This window comes from Urocampus carinirostris, chromosome 14 (genome assembly GCF_059441175.1).
Source record: "Urocampus carinirostris isolate Australia breed hairy pipefish chromosome 14, RoL_Ucar_1.0, whole genome shotgun sequence".
NCBI lineage: Eukaryota > Metazoa > Chordata > Actinopteri > Syngnathiformes > Syngnathidae > Urocampus > Urocampus carinirostris.
The window spans coordinates 21,953,633-21,975,162 of record NC_142362.1 but is presented as its reverse complement, the minus strand read 5'-3'; the positions used below and the strand labels follow the sequence as shown (position 1 = coordinate 21,975,162).

At 39.2% G+C, this 21,530-nt stretch overlaps 1 protein-coding gene across 1 annotated transcript in view; it reads right to left on the bottom strand.

Annotated features, from left to right (window-relative positions):
- Positions 1-21,530, bottom strand: part of st6gal2a (ST6 beta-galactosamide alpha-2,6-sialyltranferase 2a) — a 103,450-nt gene that overhangs the window by 56,140 nt on the left and 25,780 nt on the right. The window contains exons 2-3 of the mRNA XM_088353375.1: positions 6,917-7,232; positions 5,201-5,889 (exon numbers count right to left, since the gene is read on the bottom strand). Coding sequence (XP_088209501.1) covers positions 5,201-5,889; positions 6,917-7,167 — 940 coding nt within the window. The 5' untranslated portion in view covers positions 7,168-7,232. The remainder of the gene's footprint in view (positions 1-5,200; positions 5,890-6,916; positions 7,233-21,530) is intronic.

Sequence of the window (21,530 nt, the reverse complement as noted above, 5' to 3'; positions counted from 1 at the left end):
CATATATTGAATCAAGAAACATGAGTGGTGGATACTCAGAAAGGCAGACCAATCAACGCCAACTTGACATAGAATAGAATAGAATAGAATAGAATAGAATAGAATAAAAGTGTTTTTAAAGGGACAGTGTGTATAATTCGACCAATAGATTTCATTGAAGTGTGGTGCAACTAAAAAGGAATGCTAAAATAAAGGAAGAATAAAATCTACAGTGACCCAACTACACAATTTCTTTTTTGGGGGATACCCGTAGCAGCAAGACAGCAGACAACCATGTCAGCTCTCTTTAATATGGAGATTCCTCAACCTACAAGTTTGTGAAAAGAAGGCACGTCTATATTATAGTTCATGTATTTTTGGCAACTAGTAAAACAGATATGACTCTTTTTGTTTTATGAATTCATTTTTTATTTTATTTTTTACCGCAGTCCCTTTAAAAACCCTATTTATTGTAAACTTCATCATTTTTCCTTACATTTTTTTAACAATCTTTCTGAAAATTTGTGTGGACAGTGAATACATCGGTGGAAAAGATACGGGGTGACTGTGTGGCTGAGCTAAACTATAAACCAATATTCATGAAGACACAAAGAGTAAAGCAGCATTTAAACATTAAATATCAGAGTGTACGACACAGATATAAATGTATTGTCTGTTTGGCATGTATTGGATCAGTAGCCTTTATGATCATAAATGGAGACCCATTAATGCAACCATGAGGGGCGTAATTATGGCCTCCTTTTATCCATTTATTGAACCGTTTAGCTAGATGGAATCGGAGAGAAAGCTAGCTGAGATTCGCGTTAAATTATTTAAGTGAATGATGCACACATGGTGATTAATTGGAACACGGCCTCTATTTAAACCGATGATTCCGTTTGATCCATGGACAGTTAAGAAGCCGCATTCAATTATTTAAGTGGTCAGTGCACACATAGAATTAAAAGCAGAGTTTACTTTTCTTTTTAATTACAGTGGTAACTTTACATCAGGTAGATAGATGATATGAGAGGCTGTTTGAGAAGTAAATAAGACAGAAGCTGCCCTACTTACGAACGAGATCAGTTTAATTTTTTCGTAAGTTGCTTCAGTGCTGTATTTTGTATGTTTAAGGTTTATATAAGTATGTTTAAGGCTTGTATAACTAAACTGTATTGTTAGGTACTAGAAAATAAACATTTCATAAAACAATATGCTCTATAAAGATAAATAAAGTTAAGTGTAACTAACTTTTGGAAGATAAGCTTCAAGAGGTCCTCCTCAGTGTTAGAGAGTGGCTGAAAGAAGCAATCCGACCATTTTCTCAACCGCATCAAGCTTTCTTATTCCACTTTCGTTTCAAAAGAAATTTCTGGCCTCTTCTTTACACTTTATACCAACCATATCGAATGGATGCACGAGATATTAAACAATAAAAACATCAAAGCGCGCTGGAGATACAGTATAGAGTATTTACACACGAACTAGGAAGAGGAAGCGGATCTTTTTTCTTCGGGGTGGATGCTGGGTGACCTGCCAGAGCGCCACACGCCGGTAGCGGCGGAAAAAAGCACTACAGTAAAGTCCTGTATTCGGAAAACGGTGCACACAATATAAAATCTAACTTACAGCAAAGTGTTCGTAGCTAACGTTTATCGTAAGTCCAATGGTCGTAAGTAGGGGAGCGTCTGCAGACATGGGACCAAGTCACACATGTGCAAGTCTCAAGTAAGTCTCAAGTCTTCACCTTCAAGTCCCAAGTAAGTCCCAAGTATTTTTTTCTTGGGCAAGTCAAGTCACAAGTCAAGTCCCGAGTCTTAGATTGCCAAGTCCAAGTCAAGTCACAAGTCATAAAAACAGCGACTCGAGTCGACTCGAGTCCAAGTCACTAAGTCTCAAGTCCCCATGTCTGGTCTGTACTCATGTGTAACATCATACTCCCACAACTATACTTTCATGCAGACAGTCATAACCATGGACAAACCCTCCTCATACACACTACTACACTCTCTCACACAAACTACTATACTCTCAAACACACACTGCTATACTCTCTCAAACATATATACACACAACTCCTGTCCCCCTACGCCCTCTGAGCCACACACTCACACACTACTATAGGCTCTCTCACACAGTTGTATGCTCTCACATGCACTACTATTCTTTCTTACACAGCGGTTTTTCACACCTAGCGTAATGATTACTTCTCAGTGTTGTTGTTTTTTTTCGATAACCGAGGCGATGCACACTAATCTGTGTGTATATGTGGTACAGTTCGACGTCAAACTAGTATAGTGTAGTAGAGTAGAGTAGAGTAGAGTAGAGTAGAGTAGAGTAGAGTAGAGTAGAGTAGAGTAGAGTAGAGTAGAGTAGAGTAGAGTAGTAGGTGTGTGACAGCATAGTAGTGTGTGTGTGAGAGTATAGTAATATATGTGAGAGAGTAGATGACTGTGTGAATGAGGATATATGTACTAATTTGAGTGAGGGGCTATAGTAGTGTGTGTTTGCGAGAAAAGTAATATCTGTGAGAGTGTAGACTACTGTGGGCATGAGAGTATAGTTATATGAGTGAGGGAATACAGTAGTGTGTGTATGACAGTATAGTAATATGTGTGAGAGTGTAGACTACTGTGTGCATGAGAGTATAGTAATATGAATGAGGGACTATAGTAGTGTGTGTATGGGAGTATAGTAATATGTGTGAGAGTGTAGACTACTGTGGGCATGAGAGTATAGTTAGATGAGTGAGGGAATACAGTAGTGTGTGTATGACAGTATAGTAGTATGTGTGAGAGTGTAGACTACTGTGTGCATGAGAGTATAGTATTATGAAAGATGGACTATAGTAGTGTGTGTATGGGAGTATAGTAATATGTGTGAGAGTGTAGACTACTGTGTGCATGAGAGTATACGAATATAAGTAGGGTACTATAGTTGTGTACGTATGAGAGTATAGTAATATGAGTGAGAGAGTGGACTACTTTTTACATGAGATTATTGTAATATGAGGGATGGACTATAGTAGTGTGTGTATAAAGTGGTATGTGTGAGAGAGGATGGTAGTCTGTGTAAGAGAGTGTAGTCGTGTTTGAGAGTATAGTTGTACATGTGACATGTGAGTATAGACGTGTGTATAAGAGTATAGAAGTATTTATGACAGTATAGCATTGTTTGTGCATGGGTATGACTGTGTCTGTATGAGAGTATAGTTGTACATGTGTGAAAGTTTGATGTTAAATGTGAGAGCAAGTATGTTTTTCTTCTCAAACGGCCTCTTAAGAGATGAGGTGTTCATTTACTCATTAATACATTTCCGATTAGTCCGCTCTTACAAGGTTGCGTATTAGAGCACAGGTTCTTCCTAACCACAAGCATGTATTTCTCCACATCGTTTCAAGTGTCAAGTAACTGGAATTTTCAAGGCCTTTTTTTTTAATATGGCAGCCGCTGCAATCAATATCAAGTACTTTGCTTTCCACTGGTGTTAACAAAAATCTTTATCATGTATTCAGCGTTCAAATTCAACGAGGTTATGTAAAGTTACTTTAATTCAGAGGTGTCAAACTCATTTTTACTGAGGGCCACATGAGTGTAATGGCTGCCCTCAAAGGGCCTGATGTAACTACATGTTATGTGAAGTAACTTTGAATTGATTCAATATTTTAAATCAAAAACATTGGAGATGCATTGGAAAAAAGTCATGACACATACATTAAATTAAAAGCTAAGTTCCCAAATTCCGGTAAACATTTTGGTTGGTTTAAGATCAGGTAATTGTGTAATTGTAATCCTGTGCAGTCCTTTGAGACATTTTTGTGATTAAGGGCTACATAAATAAATGTTACTTGACTTGTCTTAAATAAAAATATAAATAAAAAGCAGAAAAATAATTTAAAATCATTAAATAAATCATTTATTCGAGCAAAAATGGTAGATATATAATGCTAGCATTAAATAATAATAAAAATGTGTTATTTTGTTGTCTTTCCTATCCTGTGTCTCTTTGTATGCCTCATAAAAATTACATATTTCATTTTGCTTGTGGCCAACATAACACAACAGATAGCAGGCTACATTTTTTTTTGTACTTGCTTTTTTAAATCAATTTCATATATCAATATGTCAACGTTGATGCAATGAAACACCCGATTGGAGTGAGTTTTTCAATGCAAAAGGATCAGATTTTGCTTAAAAAAGGGAGATGCCATATTAATTTTATATTATTTATGATTATAGTTTTCGTTCATAAATACATTTATTGTTGTCTATTTTGAGTGTTTTAAAAACCATTTGGATTTAATGGTCCCTTCATAAATAAATAGACAGTGAAACCTAACTTGTACAGGTATGTGCAAACGAGAAACAATGCATTGGTATATGTTATCTTTTTTCCTCAAATATCGTCAGACGATCGTTCGTAAGTTGAATTTGTTCGTAGGTTGCTTCATTACTATATTTTGTATGTTTAAGGCTTATATAAGTATGTTTAAAGCTTGTATAAGTGACCTGCATTGTTTTGTCCTAAAAAAATTAACATTTCATAATATAAGATATTCTATAAAGATAAATCAAGTTGAGTTTAACTTACTTTTGAAAGATGCGCTTCAAAAGGTCCTCTTCCGGGGTAAAAAGTGGCAAAAAAAAGTATTCTGACCATTTTCTCAACCGCATCAAGCTTTCTTATTCCGGTTTCATTTCAAAAGAAACGTCTCGCCTCTTCTTTACACTTTACACAAACCGTATTGAATGAATGAACGAGATGTAAACAATAAAACTGCCAAAGTTTTTAGCACGCTGGAGACAGTATAGATATAGACAGTATAGAATCTTTACACACGAACTAGGAAGATGAAGTGGATTTTCTTTTCTTCCAGGTGGATGCTGGGTAACCCCTCCCAGCGCCACACACCGGTAGCGGAGGAGAGAAGCACTACAGTAATGTGCACACAATAAAAAATCTAACTTGCAGCAATGTCCGGATATTTTTCGGCATCCCAAAAAAATGTTCGTATCAACCGTTTTGTGTAAGTCGAATGGTCATAAGTAGGGGATCGTCCGTATAAAAAATTTTTAATGAATCAATTGGCCTTTTTTTCAATCTGACTCGGCCCATGTGCACATTTTTCAAACCAATGTGGCCTGTGAATTAAAAGTTTTGCCCACCCTTGCAATACAGAGACAAATGAACCCGAATGTAAAGACGTTCAAAACAACTCACCAATCTCTTTACCCAGTCCCGATTGTAGGATGGCACCAGCCGAAGCGACCACGGCGCAGGTCTTAAAGCTGCTCCTGCCCTGAGACTTGTGCAGGTTCTTCAGCGGGAGGTCCGGTACCATACGGGCCCACCCCAGAGAGGAAAAAGGCTTCTCTGACCCGTCCACTGTGCTAATCCGGGCCTGAGACTTCATTTGACACAGCAGTTCCTTGGCACTTTGCGAGACCCGGCGGGGCCCCTTGTAGGACACGTGGTGAATGTTGGCCTTCATGTACTCGTTCCGAGCTCGCTGCAGCCTCGGGTCCAGCATGTCGGTCGAGAGGCGACCCTGCCACATGCGCATCAGGAGCGTCGTGGACTTGGAAGAGTTGTTCTCCTCCACGTTGAAGGAAACGTCGGCTGCTGTGCCATCCGTTCTAATCCTGTTTGTCCTTATTTCATAAGTATTTCCTCTTTCTTCTTCATCTTCCTCCTCTCCTTGTGGCTGCGATCTGCTCACCAGGTTTTGATACTCTGCTGTCATCTCACGACTTTGGACCGAGTGGTAGTCCACGTTCTCCGTGCCAAAGGAAGACCATGCCACCAGAGTCTGGGGGTCCATGTAGTCTTGTTGGCTGACCTCCTGGCTGCCATAGGTGGGGGGAACGGAGCTGCTGCGGGGCTCGGTTTCTGGCGGGGTCGGGGCAGTGCTGTAAACGACAATGTTCGTACACCTTTTTAATTGCCAAATTCAAGCACTTTATAAAGACTTTCAAAGAAAATTCGCTAGTACCGTTTAAAGAAGAAAGAATGGATCATTTTACCGTCAATAATGATAAATATAAATCGCCGTCACAGTATTACTGTTAACACTAAAGATGTATCTACTATGGGTGCAAGCCAAGGAAAGTCAAAGTTTAATGATTAACTTATGTGGGAACTAAGCTACTGTAAATATGAAATGGTCACCTGAGGCACAATTTTCGCCCAATTAACTTGCTGTCATGAAAAGACATTTGACTCGTCACCTACCCGGCGTTATGCTTGAGGCAGTTACACAAGAGAGCTACAAATGGCTCGCACAATCGATGTCTAATGCCGATCAAAAGAACGTTTTTTGCTGATTGAGATCACTGAAATTAAATCGCAATTTTGCTGCTTGCACATATATTGTGCTTGTATGAGATTTAACTGTCTTAAATCTTTCTCTCTCAATCGGCTAGAATAAACCTACATAAATTCCGGCGCTCTGCCTTAACAATGAGCAAGCAGCTTCTCTTCAACACACTTATTTAACAAGGGTTTTTAACAGCGATTAAAATATCTGTCAATCATCTGATTGTTCTTTCATTTTAGTCATTGTTTGTATTTTCTGCTTTCTTGCCATTGTTTAAGAAAACAGCAGCCTCAGCATCTTGGTCTGATGCAACTGCATCGGGCAATGATAATTCGCATGACAGTGCCATACAAACTCATGGGAGCTGCCGTTAAACAGGAAGAGAGAAGAAATGCAATGGCAAAGCAAGCCACCAGAGCAGGCAGGTAGGTGTCATTTTGAAGAAAACCTCTTATTTTTCTTCGTATATTGCGTGGTCTGATCGAGCCAGACTGCCGAGAAACATGGCAACTATTTTACACATTCATAAGCATTTTACCCAAAATAAAGCATTTTTCAAAACTTTACAACACAACATTGGAATTCACGCATTTTCAATGAGTTCAAGAACCGGTACGAACCCTGAAATGAAGACGGCGTTCGGCTGGGAATGAGAGGCTTGGATGGAAGCTAGGCGACGGGTGTCAGGGTGCTGGGAGAGCAGGTTGCCGGCGGACGTTGGGGACTTGTTGACACGGGCGTCCAGAAAGTAGGAGAAAAGGGCGAGAAAGATGAGAACCCAGGCTAGCATTCCCACCAGCACGAGCTTTCGCCATTGCCTCATACTGGACTTCAAAACTAAGCCCGGTTCGCCGACAACAAAGCCCTGCATCTGGAGTTGGGAAGGGAGGGCGAGGGGGATGGATAGGGGCAGGGGTCAGACGTCAGCTGGAAAGCCTGGAGGAGAAGAAAAAAAAGATCATAAGCAAGGAAGATCTGGTCTGGTATGTTCACATCTGTGAGAGAAGGTAAACGTACGGCTCAATAAAAGGCAAATCTGTCTTGATTTTTTTACTTTTAAAACTCAAGCAATGCACCATGTTGTACAACCTAATTTTAAAAGTCTTGAAGGTGGAAACTAGTTCTGTTTAAAATGAAGTATTCCTCATCGTAATTTGAGTTCAAGTTAACCCTTTAAAGCACTGGTTGTCAACTGATCTGACTTCAAGAACCACCATCCCACCCTTATGACAAACTGTTACTCAAATCCAGCAAAAATGTCCACTTTTCAATTGTTCTGTTTAAGGCAAGATAGCAGAATTTTTTAACTTTTGTTTTTGTTGTTGTTTTTTTGTTCAAAAACAAAATGCCCAGTAAAACCAAAATGACTTAAAGTATCGTTTATTCTTGCATATGAGCGGCCCACTAAAACTGCTTTAAAATAGCCAAATACTGAAAGAGATTCAAAATTTTCATAAAGCATCTACCTAAACATATGTAATTATCAAAAATGTAGTTAAGCAAGATTAATATACTGATCAAAAGCTATAAATATTTTTTACCCATTTACTGTACCTCTACAAGTAGCCCTTTAAGTGGTCGATACTCGAATTTCGTATTTCGCAATTATTCCATTCTTAAACTCAATTGTTGTTGTCACTATTTTCCCTTAGCACTAACTTTCTTTGTACCCATTATTATAGACAGAAAAAAGTAAAAATAACCAACATAATCACATTAAAATGAGATGTAGTGCCTCTTCAACGTCCCGATTGACTGAACACAAAGAAGAGATCGAGCACGGCATTACCGCCCCTGTTTTTTTCCTTATTAACATAATATTGCCAAAGCAAAGGCCCGTGATCCAAATCTAGGTCCTTTTACCCACCTGTTGAGAAATGAGAAACATTTCTTTAAAGCATCTTTAACAAGTTTGTATGAATTAAAAACTAGTGCTCACGAAGTGAAAGATTAAACTCAACCTAATTGAACCTTTAAAGCAATGACTTGACTATGGCGAGTTAATATGGAGGACCAAACCTGCCAATACAAATAACCCCCCAAAAAAAAATAAACGAAATACATGACATGAATTCAATGATTCAATCCTTTTTTTCATGAATTTTGTTTATGTTTTTGTGTATCTTGTCGTTTATATTGTCATGTATTTTGAGGTACACTTGTGGTGTATTTTGTCATTTATTTGTATAGTGTATCACAACAAATAGATATTCAAATTCATTTGATTGGTTGATAAGTTCCCCACTCATCAGCAATGCCTTACTGGCTACCAGGATGAGGGAATCAAGACATTAGCAGCCGATGTATTCATCACTGATGAACCAATAGCTGAAAAGCGCAGCAAGTTTGACCCACCCTCTCATTTGAATATGATTTTGTTGTGACAAAATACGCAACAACAAATAAATAAATGATCAAATAAATGACAAAATGCGTAAATATTATGTCATATATTAAGGTATCACGTGATTTATTTGTGTGTTCATTTATTAATATGGCATATATTTGCAGATATTTATTAATTTATTTAAGCTATTATAAATACATATGGCAGGATTGACCCTCCATAAGTTAAAGCTTCGGAGTGAAAGTCAACCCCCCAAAAATGTCCTGTCAATAATGTTTATTGCCTGAGCACTTGTCTAAAAACTGCATTCTGATTGAATATTGTATACATGGAAGACAACTTTGGCAGAATATTGAATTGTTTTGGACATTTCAACACTTGCTGACATCACACTTGCTCATTGCTTAGACCAATTTCCTCTTTTGTTAAGAAAAGAGGAAAAGTGCGATTGGTGATTACCTGGAAAATTTGTATTTTCAGAGGCCATCAAGTAGCAAAAGATCTGCCCCCCTGAGATGGGTAAAACGGGTCAAGATTACAGACCTGTTCAGCTCATAATCTTAAAATAGGTATTAATCAATTAGCTTTGATTTGGGACACACTATCGTTTGGATTAACGTCCATTTAAAAGATGTTTCTGATTAACCCCAATTTAAAGCCTCAAATTGACACTACTATGAGAAAAACATGGTAGACCATTATTGCAGTTTAAATTGATGCAGAAGATCAAAGATATGGCAATAAACATCCCAGCTTTTCATTTTATGGAAAATGTAGTGCAGCCATTATATTCCTGTGAATAGTCACAGATTGTCGTCTATGTTCTGATAACCTGCCAGCACTAAAGGGTGCCAAGAAACCAGGATATTTGAGAGTAGGTGCGAATGCATATATGTGACAGGCTCTTATGTTTGGGGAAGATTATATGAGTGGGAAATTAACTAGGCAAACGGGATAAAGTAACAGTTCTATTTCTGTGTCACAATTGGCTGTTTACAATCACAAATAACATTATTAGTGATTAGCAGGTGCTGGAGAGTCGCTGACATTAGTAAGGTTTTAAAATCTTTTTAAAATAAAGTCTTGATTTTTTTCTCTTTTCAGAAGTTTACAACGGTTTAAGTCAAGTCAAGTCATGTATATTTCTGTCGCCCTTAATCACAAGGAGTCTCAAAGGACTGCACAGACAACAGATAATTGCAAACCACAGACTATTATTACACCATCCCCTGATCTAAAACCTACATGAGGGCAAGGAAAAACTCAAAAACCTCAACATGAGGAAAATCAAGAAACCTTGAGAAAGGACCACACATGAGTTCATCCCCCTTCCAGGATGACCAGGCTGCAACGGATGTTGCAATAACAAATAATAGAGAAATATTGTCAACATGAAATATAGGTCATTCATAAACTATAGAATAGAAGTGTGTTTTAAGCCTATATTTAAACAGTTCCACTGCAGTTGCAGATCGAATTTCAGGGGGCAGAGCATTCCACAACACTGGGGCCCAAATGGAGAACGCTTTCGAACTTGCGGTTCTCTTCTTGGCTCTTGGGATCACAAAAAGACCAGCATTTTCAGAGCAAAGGCCTCGGACCAGAACATAAGGAGAAATTTAATCTGATACATATAAGAGAGCAAGTCCATGCATGATTTTGTGTAATACCAACAAAATGTTATATTTTTACCAGTATGTTAATCTTTATTGACCACATTTTAGAAATAAAATAATAATAATAATGACAATAATGGGGCAGCACGGCGGCGCAGTGGTTAGCGCTTGTGCGGCACAGTTCATGTCATGGGAACCTGTCGTGGGTTCAAATCCAGCTCCAGACTTTCTGTGCGGAGTTTGTATGTTCTCCCCGTGCTTGCGTGGGTTTCCTCCGGGCACTCCGGTTTCCTCCCACATTCCAAAAACATGCATTTCAGGTGAATTGGCCGGTCCAAATTGTCCCTAGGTGTGAATGAGCGAATGAGTTGTCTGTCCCTGTGTGCCCTGCGATTGGCTGGCAACCAGTTCAGGGTGTCCCCTGCCCACTGCCCGAAGATGGCTGGGATGGGCTCCAGCCCCCCCGCGACCCTAATGAGGATAAGCGGTACGGCTAATGAGATGAGATGACAATAATAAAGCTAACATTGTCAAAAAATATGTATGAGGTGCATGCGGTCATAAAATTTTGAATTTATTTTACTAGATAGATAGATAGATAGATAGATAGATAGATAGATAGATAGATAGATAGATAGATAGATAGATAGATAGATAGATACTTTGTTCATCCCCGAAGGGAAATTCACATTTCCAGCAGCATCCCTGAGCTGAGAACAATCGAGAACAATCTACGAGGCTATATTAAAGTAGTTTTAGGGGGTCGCTTATTTGCGATGTAGGCTTATGTACGTGTTTATACGGTACTAGAAGTGTTTTTTGATTTTGCTGTTCATTCTGTTTTTGAAAAAAAGAAAAATGTAAAAAAAAAAAAAAGCTAGGGGGAAAAAAGGAAAGGGTTTTTGGGGGTCCTTTTAATCGGTATATTACAAATAAGATTGTAACATTATGCACAAAATAAATTATAAATATGAAAAATGTATTATCTATTGAATAATATAATACCTTTTTTTTTACTCTGCAGTGAAGTTTTAACTCATTAATCTCTGAAATTTTTTATACAAAGGCGACTCAAAATCTCTGAAAAACAACAAAATGTCAGTTCAAAACTTTGACTTTTCATTGCAACACTAAATCAAGTATGAAATACAAGAATAAACTTTATTTTTATAGCTTTTGTTAAAGAATCTTATTGTGAAACACATTGTCTTAGAGCCAGGGGACACAGAAAATGATATTTTTAGATCTACAAAAGAAAGAAAAAAAATCCAAAATTTTTACATCCTAAAAAAGAAGAAAATGCATATTGACCAATCAAAAGAGAAGGAGACCGGCTCCTGATTGGTTGGAAGCCGACTCCTATCGTTGACATCCAAGAGAGCCGTCATAGAGCCGTTTCCTTTGCGAATGACACATCAGTATTTCTCATGAAACTCTAGGAAACCTCGTGAGAGTGAAACCTTTCTTCGTAATTACACCTTCCTGTCTGTCTTGCCAGAACTTGCAGAGTGCAGCAGAAAGACTGCCGCCTGACATAAAGGGCCCCATCCCCCTTAAACCGTTGACATCCGCATCTGCAATCGTAACCACACATCCTACCCCGCGGCCACACAGGAGGCCAAAGCTCAAGTGCTGACCTCAGTCGAGCGCCGGCAAAACAGCAAAAAGAAACTAGGCCAGAAGTCAGCAACCCAAATTTTGAATGAGTTTTGGACCCCAAAATTTTCAAAGAGCCAATTTGAAGTAAAAAACAAAAACAAAAAACAAATATGTCTGGAGCCACAAAAATGTGAAAGCCTTATAGATGTACTAAGACCCCTCGCTATTTCGTGATTCAGTTATTGTTGGTGCACTGCATTGCAGATTTTCAATTTGATGGTCTCTCATGACATTAATACCAAAGTATCGCACATTGCGTTCTGAGCAGACAGCACACAGCAAATTTATCACAGGGGCAGGTTAGGGAGGGCTCTGTATGTTGGGTGGACGTGACTGTCTATGCGCACCGTTGATCGGCTGGTGTATGTTGTCAAGTTAAAGTGTCAAAAACAAACTGAGCTACAGCTACTATTTCAGCAGCTCGCTACATTAAAAGGAAATCCATCAATCAAATCGGACTCCGAGGAAAGTCAGAAGAGCGCAAAGGAATGGTGATCACCATTGGGTGCTTCGTGGATAGTTATCAGGCTCGATCCGAAGATACCTGATGTTAGTGTGCAGCTAGCCAGCTGCTCTCTAAATTGCTTTCTCACACTGAAAGGGGGAGCCCTTTTCTTTTTTTCCTTTTTTTATAATGATTATAAAAAACAATCATTCAATGGCAATTCTGTGTTTTATTTATTTTTAGGTCTATTGTTGTTCTTTTGTTACAGTCCTATACTCTCAGTCGGTAATAACAGTGCGACTCATTGATTAGATCAAATGAAAGAAATGGAATAAAGAAATCTGATTTTTGACGTCATTAGAATTTTGAGGATTAAAAAAAGGCATCACGATGGAAGGTTTTACTCAAGTAAAAGTATTATTACATCAGAAAGATATTACTCAAGTAGGAGTAAAAGTAGTCATCCAAATACTAACTTGAGTAAAAGTAAAAAAATACTTGGTGAAAGAATTACTCAAGTACTGGGTAACTGTAGCGACGTCATATTTATTGATTTTTTTTAAAAAAAACAATCAGATCATCAGCTTATTAAAGTCCATCCAATCAACAAAAAAATACATTTAATTTTAAAGTAGATTAAAATAACTAACATAAATTCAAGTGCTTCAATAAATAATAAAATATAAATAGTATAAATCAATATGGCGGCGCCCTCTGTTGGCTGCGGCTGCATCGGCTCGCTACAACGGGTCAGGTGTATCGACATTTCGTTCTGTGTACATTGTTACAAAGAATGACAATACAAAGGAAATTATTATTATTATTATAAATAGATTAAGCACATGTAGCACCAAGTAGCACATTTGAAGCCCCAATGCTTATCTTAAAAGGCTCAGCAAGCAGAACAAGCTAGCCTATTAACTTGAACATAGGGGACATTGGATATTGTAGAGCCGGGGTGTCAAACTCATTTCAACTCAGGGGCCACACGATAGAACAAACATTCTGCCGGGGGCCGGACTAGTAGATTAAAGAGAAAGAAAAAGAGAGATAAAGAAATAAAAGAAAGAGGGAGGGAAAAACAGAGAGGGCGGGACAAAGAAAGAAAAAGAGAGACGGAGAGAGCGTGAGAAACAAAAGAGATAAAAAGTCATGAGAGAGGGGGGAAAGAAAGGGAGAGGAAGGAAGACTCCAAAGAGAAATAGAAAGACAGAGGGAGAGAAAAGACAAAAGAAAGCGCGAAGGGTAGGAAGAGAGAAAGAGAAAAGAGCGAAAAGGAAAAAAGGGAGTTAGAAAAAGAAGTTAAAAAGACACAGCGAGAGAAAGAAACAATGAGCAACAAAGGAAGAGAAAAAGAGACACAGAGAGTGAAAGAGAGAGAGTGGGAGAAAAGGGGTGGAAAAGAGAGAGAGAGAGAGAGAGAGAGAGAGAGAGAGAGACAGAAATAAATACAAGTACAGTGTCTTTGTTCGGGGCACCTGGCTTTGGCAACATCAAGTTGACATATTTCAACCTGCAGCTTGTTTTTCTCTTGCGCTTCTCTGTGTGTTGCCTTACGGGCCGGATTCAATCCCTTAGCGGGCCTGATATGGCCCGCGGGCCGCCTGTTTGACACCTGTGTTGTAGAGGGTGTTTGGCACCCTTTTTAAGGGGAACATGCTTTTGATGTGAGGCCGTTTTTTTCATCACAAATTTACTCAAGTAAAAGTAAAAGCAAAGGGATTTAAAAATACTCTTAGTAGTACAAAATTTTCCCAAAACATACTCAAGTAAATGTAAGGGAGTAAATGTACTCCCTTACTACCCACCTCTGTTTGTCACAATAGACAAGAAAAAAACAAAGGAATAGTTTTTTTTCTCCTGATAATTTTGGTCAGGATTGCAATTCTCAGTTTTTTTCCAACAAACCTCCAAACTGACTGTACAAAGCCAGTGAGAGGACTTCAGAATCCATCATGATGCGGTCAAAATCTCTTTAGAAAGAAAGCCTTCACATCAGCGTTCTTTTTCACTTAACGTCTGACCATATTGCTTGGATGTCAGTGGAAAGGGAAAGCGGGTGTAATTAAAAAAAGTCGAAATGAACGTTCGCAGCCCGCACTGGGATAATTGCGTGACATACGACCTCCGTGACAAACTAAGTAGAGGAACATGTCGAATACAAGGGATGACGTGGCCGACCAACTCATTCGTGACCTTGCTAACCCTTGGAAAACATTTTTGGGTTTATGTTCCCGACTCCTGTTTCAATGCAACTACTCCCTAATGACGCCTTAGTTAAATTGCAAGCTCAGCTAAACTCTGTGAGAGTGAGACTATTCATCAGTCCACCATCTGTTTGGGGTTGTACATTCAAGGGAGTCATTCCATCTCTTCATCCATCCATCCATGCATCTTTTTCTATACTTTGTGTCTTGAGCAGAGCTAGCGGAGTCTCTTTCAGGCCAACGGGACTTTCTAGACCAGGCATGTCTAACATTGGGCCTGCAGGCTGGACCAGGCTTGTTGGATGATATCATCCAGCTTTCCACAAATTTCTGAGTATTTTAAAAAAAGAAGTGAGTCTCTAAGTAATTTCTACCAAAACTTATGTTTTTAATGCTCTTTCTAGCCACTGGAGGGTAGTAAAAAAATCTGACATCCTGCATGCGGACTGAACGAGTTAGTACCAGGAAATAGACATCTGCAGCGTGATATTTCCATCTAAAATTATGGTGCAGACTTTAAAGTCTTGCCCCTGTGCTGAAAGAGCAGTGAAATTGTAGCGTACCGGGCGCCTGGGTTTAGGTTTTGAGGGCTGCCGGACCATGGACTAAGGTGGGGGTTGGTTGCTATCGCGAGCTGGCACTGAGAGCAGGGATGGGGAGCAGGGCGGAGGCACAAGGTCGGAAACGCCGCGTTTCATACCCCTGCAGAACCCTGTCGTTGGCGAACCAGCAGGTGTCAGGCAGCTGCTAGCTTGACCCACACCGGTGCTAGGGAACCACTAGTCCAACCCACACCAGTGCTGGGCGAGCACTAGCCCGGCCCGCATCGGTGTGGGCCACCACCATCCAGACCCTTCCTTTACACCTCAGGCAGCAGATAGCCTAGCCTAGTGGTTTGATCCGATGTAGTCTAGTCCATCCATCCATCCATTATCTGCACCGCTTATCCTCAGTAGGGTCGCGGGGGTGCTGGAGCCCATCCCAGCTATCTTCGGGCAGTGGGCCGGGGACACCCTGAACTGGTTGCCAGCCAGTCGTAGGGCACACAGGGACAGACAATTCGCTCGCTCATTCACTCCTAAGGACAATTCGGTTAGCCCAATTAACCTGACATGCATGTTTTTGGAATGTAGGAGGAAACCGGTATGCCCGGAGGAAACCTTCGCAAGCAAGGGGAGAACATGCAAACTCTACACAGAGGTTTGATCTGACGACCTCAGAACTGTGCCGCACACGCGCTAACCACTGTGCCGCCGTGCTGTAGAATGTTTTTTTCCCAATACTCCTAAAAAATTGATTTTGCATTCATTTGTTATTCATTTAAAACCAGCATAACAAGTAAGGCAAAAATATATATTTTCACAGCTTCCACTTGAGATTGTAAAAAAATCTAGCCCGACCTGACCCGGGCCGCAGGTATTAAAGCACAGCCCGACAAATTAACTTGATTTGTGGGACCAAGTCAAGCCCAACTTTAATATATAACTATGGGGGTTCGGTCTTTGGGCCAACCTCTTGTTTAGGTGTAAAACTGCATTCACTCAACTGACAAAACAAACTAATTTACATTTAATTTTGAATATGAAAATATTTTTTCCCGATTATTTTTGAATAAATGTTTTATACTTAGAAAATACCCCTTGTCGTCCGTGATTATAATATGTGAGGTAGGCTCCTAATGTAGGCTGAATGATAAAGCAGAGTACTGAAAAACAAAGGTAAACATTTGGAGTTGACATTATTCTACCGATCCAGCCCGCCAGAAAACTAAAAGTCTGGATCCCACCTTAGAGCCGAACTGAGTTGGACATCCCTGCTCCAAAAAGAGAACTAGTCAATCACAATCACTAGCTGATAGTCTAAAGTGCATGTCGGGAAGAATGCTGACTACCCAGAATGAAATCTAGTTTCCGAACAGGGGGAAGAAGTCATCTCAGTTCTCCATTTCTCGACGCTCCTCAGGGGGTTGTCGTAGCTGATTGGCTTTCCATGCATACTCACGAGTGGACAAGCAGTTCTCAGACCACAAAGGGAAAAAGTAATTTTTGCAGAAGAAACTTTTCCATTAGTTGTTCCCCCAACGTTCTGACAGCATCAGCGGCGTCAGAACAGAGCGCCTTGACTGCCCCGCAGATAATTGCAGCCTTCCGAAATCATGAAAATGACAGCACTTACACCTTGTAGTGAAGACTGAAAAAAGGAATCCTGTCGGCGTTTTAAAGAAATACTCCATGAATACCAACAAAAGAAAATGTCTTCATTGATCATCAGAGTTTTATTGTGAAAGTTTCAAAGTGTTGTCATAAAAATGGAAAAAGGACCGCGTATTGAAAAATGAGCCAATTTTGACGCACGGTTGTTGTTTGCTCGTCGAGTCATGTTTATTTAGACGCCTTTAATCACAAGGAGTCTCAAATTATCTTTGAATTTAAATAAAACCAAAGTAATATTCTTTGGTAATCGCAAAGCAAATCAAGATTTAGAACTAAAAATGGATGGTGCTGCAATAGACGCTGTATCAGAAATTAAGTTTTAATAATAGACAATAAATTAAGCTGGAAAACGCACATCAGACACATACAAACAAAAGTATCTAAAAGCATTTAAATAATTGATAAAGCCCATCTCATTTTAAACTATAATGCATCGAATTTAGTATGTTGTTCTGTAGTTCTGCCATACTTAACATATTGCGCAGAAGTCTGGGGCAATAATTACAAAAGTTCACTACAGCCCCTTTTTATCCTCCAAAAACGCGCAGTTAGAACCATACACAGGGTAGGATGTCCAGATCATACTAATATTTTATTCCTGCAGTCCAAATTATTAAAATTAGATGATTTAGTAAAATTTTTCACTGCACAACTGCTATCTAAGGTCAACAAAAACATAGTGCCAGAAAACATTCATAAATTATTCATTCGGAAAGAGGGAAATTATAACTTAAGGGGCTGTAGTGAATTCATAATGCCGAAGGTGAGAACCACCAGGAAAAGTATGTGTGTGTCTGTGTGTGGAGTCAAGCTTTGGAACGGTTTGCAAGACGAGATCAAACGGTGTCCAACTATTTATTTGGTTTAGATACAAAGGAGCATTCCTGGCGGAATACAGAGATGAGGAGGGTGGGGTATGAGTGGTGCGGGAGATTGGGAATAGTGCGTCTAGTTAACTTTGTGTTATTGTTGCTAATCTTATATCATAACTGTTATTATTAATATCATTACAATTGTTGTTATATCATTGGTGTATTTGGTGGGTAAGATGAAGGGGTAGGTAATATAAACGTTTGCTTCTTACTACCCCTTCTCAAACATATTATGCAACGTTATTTTGTTGTTGAGTTGTTGTTTTTGTTCTGTTTTTATTTTGATGTTCGTATAAAAGTTTTTATTCATTCATGGTCACAAAATAAAATAGAACAGAAACAAAAAAAGGGTTGCACAGTGCACAGACTATGATTACACCATCCCCTTATCTAAAACCTACATGAGGGCAAGGAAAAACTCAAAAACTTTAACGTGAGGAAAATGAAGAAAGATGGAGTAAAAGAAAGAAGAAAGAGAGTAGAAAAGAGAGAGAAAGAGATAGAAAGAATAAGAAAAATAGAAAGAGATAAGACGGAAAGAGCGAGGCAGAGAGAGAAAAAGAAAGACAGAAAAAGAGAGAGAAATAACAGAGATAAAGAGAGAAAGAAAGAGAGTTAGAGAGAAATAAATCCAGCTCCATTTGAGGTGTGAGTTTATCAGCCTGGCTTTGGCGACATCAAGCGGACATACTTAAAACGGCACCTCGGTTTTTCTCTTGTGCTTTTCTCTCAGCGTCGTATTGTAGCCATGTTTCACAAAAGGTCTTTTAAAAAATGACGCTAACACTACTGTCTGGTGGCGTCGCTTAGCCATTGCCCTCCTTCTTCCCTCGTGATGAACGGCAGCTGGAATTAGTTTGTATGGCATTGTCCATTGTCGCCCCCTACTAGGCGCGTCCAACATGACAGGTGCATGCTACACCTAAACCAGGCAATAAGAAATGAGTATTAGTGCAAGGATTAAGTATCGATTATGGACATTAATTATGGGTCATGCAAAAGAAATGACTACTTCTTGCAACAAATCTTGCCCCATATAGGTGTTGGGTCCTATGTAGTTTACATTTTCAGTTGCAGGAAGTTCCTCCCATTCCAATTTCCCACGAGGAAACACTTACTTAATTTTTTGCATGGTGCGTAGTACTGTACCGTAAATGTCCCTAATTGATCCTTGCACTATTACACATTTCATGGTGCCCTGTTTAGGTGTGGCATGCAAGAAAACAGAGGAAGAAATAGACAGAAAGAATACAAGAGAGAAAAATGAGAGAGGAATAACAGAGAGAAAGGGAGAAAGAAAGAAAGAAAGAAAGAAAGAAAGAAGGTGAGAAAGAAAGAGAGAAATAAAGAAAGATTTAAAGGGATGCTGCTTAATAGGACAATGCCGTATAAACTAATGCCAGTGAGGAAAATAGAGATAAAATTAAGCCAACAGAGAGCAGTGGCATCATTTTTAAGCGGACTTTCTGAGAAACATAACTACGATTTTCAAGCATTTACAAGAACTTGACCAAAATCCAAACCCCTCTACTCCCTGAAAACACAACATTAAATTTCAGTCATTTTTAAGGATTTCAAGCACCCGTACATACCCGGGTTATAATTCTCCAGGAAAGGTGGCATTTCAAACCCTGAACATCTACAAAACGATCACACTCTTCCCTTGTAGGCCTCAAATTCGCACTGATAATCATGTCTACGTTGGGTTGACTAAAACCGAGACCGATGGCCTTGTTCTTCATAAATTATTGAAGACTCAAAGTGGAGCTTTTTGCCCATGTCTCCAAAAATAAAGCTGTATTTTCTTCTGCGAGCAGCAGAGGCCTGCGACAAGTGTACAGGTACATGGCTTCGAGTCAATAACATCGTTTTGCAAACAAGCACACGAATGAACGGATGTGAGTGGACTTTGAACACAACACCGAGTCATCCACAGGATAAGCGCCGGGTCCGCTGACGTTTTCCACTTGGAAATGTGCCAAAACTTGCACATCTGGATTCAAATTCCTGTCATCATTGGCACATCTGCTTGCGTCACTCTGCAATGCCAAAAATCGACTTGGGTAGAAATAAAACATGTGGTAAAAAAATATATAGCAATCGAATATTAGCGTTATAAAAATTATGCTAACATTGTGATCAATGTTCCCTGTAATTTTCCACGGGTCTGAGCGTTCACACAAAGTCTCTGAGCAACGCTTGTAACAACAGTGAGCAACAGCAACTCCAAGTGTGGCAACTAAGTCATTAGTAGTACGATACACAACTGTATTTACAGTAATCACATTTTTAGTGGAAGTACAATGTTGGCAACAAGATTGACTTGGTATAATTGGAAATTATTTGAAAGCAACACAAACTTTTTCTTCTTTTCCCCTGTTTTTTTCTATATTTTTTTGAATTCCTTTAAAAAAAAATCTCATTGTGTTTATTTTTTCCTAGCTGTTTTTCTTTGTGTTCTCTACTTACTTTTTTTTCTTTGTTTCTTTCTTGCCTTGCTTTTCACTACTTTTTCATTTTGGTATTTTTTTCTTTTTTATTCTATTCCCCCTTCCTTTAAGTCATTTTGTGCATAATTCTACATGATATTCCGTTTAGGACCCGAAAGAGGTTCCGGTTCCTTTTAGTGAGCCCAGCCGAAGAAGCCGTTCTTGAAAATCTCTACTGACTTTACTCAACTTTGTTCTACTTCGACCTTGACTTCAAAATACCACATTTAGAACACAACGTCAGGCGAACCCTTGTATTTTTACCTCCATGCACTGTAACTTTGACTTAATTCGCTTCTTAATTAGCAATTTCAAGCCCTGATTTTTGTGAGCTGGCTAGATTTTCTTGTGCGCAGAAAAACTCTGGGTAGTGCCCAATTGCGCACACACGCAGCTTTAGAGGGAACATTGCGCTGGATAGATTTTCTTGTGCGCTGAGAATGTGCGAGCAGTGCGCGATTGCGCACGCGCGCCCCTTAGAGGGAACACTGATTGTGATATTGGTATAATAAAACAACCACAATCTATCATCCAATTGAAGGTCTTATATCTTTAATTATTGCTAGTTTAAGCTCATAAGAGTTAACTGGAGTCTCTTCCTAAGTTCACACGCAACAGTTTCAAAGCAAACAGCCAAACATTTAATGAGACGCTATCTCGTGTATCTTGCTCAATGGCTGCCTCTCTTCACATCCAGACGAATATCCAGATGAAACTTTAATCAGCACCAGCGTTGAGAAACATCACTAGCAACATCAAAGTGTACTTTGGAGCTCAGGACTACCCTGACCGCAGATCTTTCATCCTTTAATGAATCTCTCACAGAAATTCTAGCCTGCTTTGCTGAGAGGATGCAATGTTCTTAATTGGACCATAGTAAAAAAAAACAAGAGAATAATAACGCCGACTAGGAATAAAACATAGCTTTAATCTACAATTATAGTCACACTGTTCAGTTTTATTTACGGTCCCTTGTAATTCAAGAAAATCAATAGAGTTTTATAGTGACTAAATGGCAACATTTTCTTCTCATTTTCTTTGCCAAGCCTCTCACAAAGTTTTTGATTTGGGGGAAACCTTTGGTAGCAAGATGGAAGACAAGCATTGCAGCTCCATCAAGGCAACCTTCATGTTATGTATAATAAAAACACATTTCTTGACCAACGTGTATTCTTAAAATGTGACAGTTCTTGTATTTGTTCTTATTCTTCAAACCATCCATCCACTGGAGCCCATCTCAGCTATCTCCAGGCTGTGGGCAGGGGACAACCTGAACTCTTCCCCAGCCAGTCGCAGGGCAAAGAGAGAGAGACAACTTACTTGCTGGAGGATTTTATAAATTTGACTATAAGGGATTTTATACGATTGAATACAAGTTACATTTAT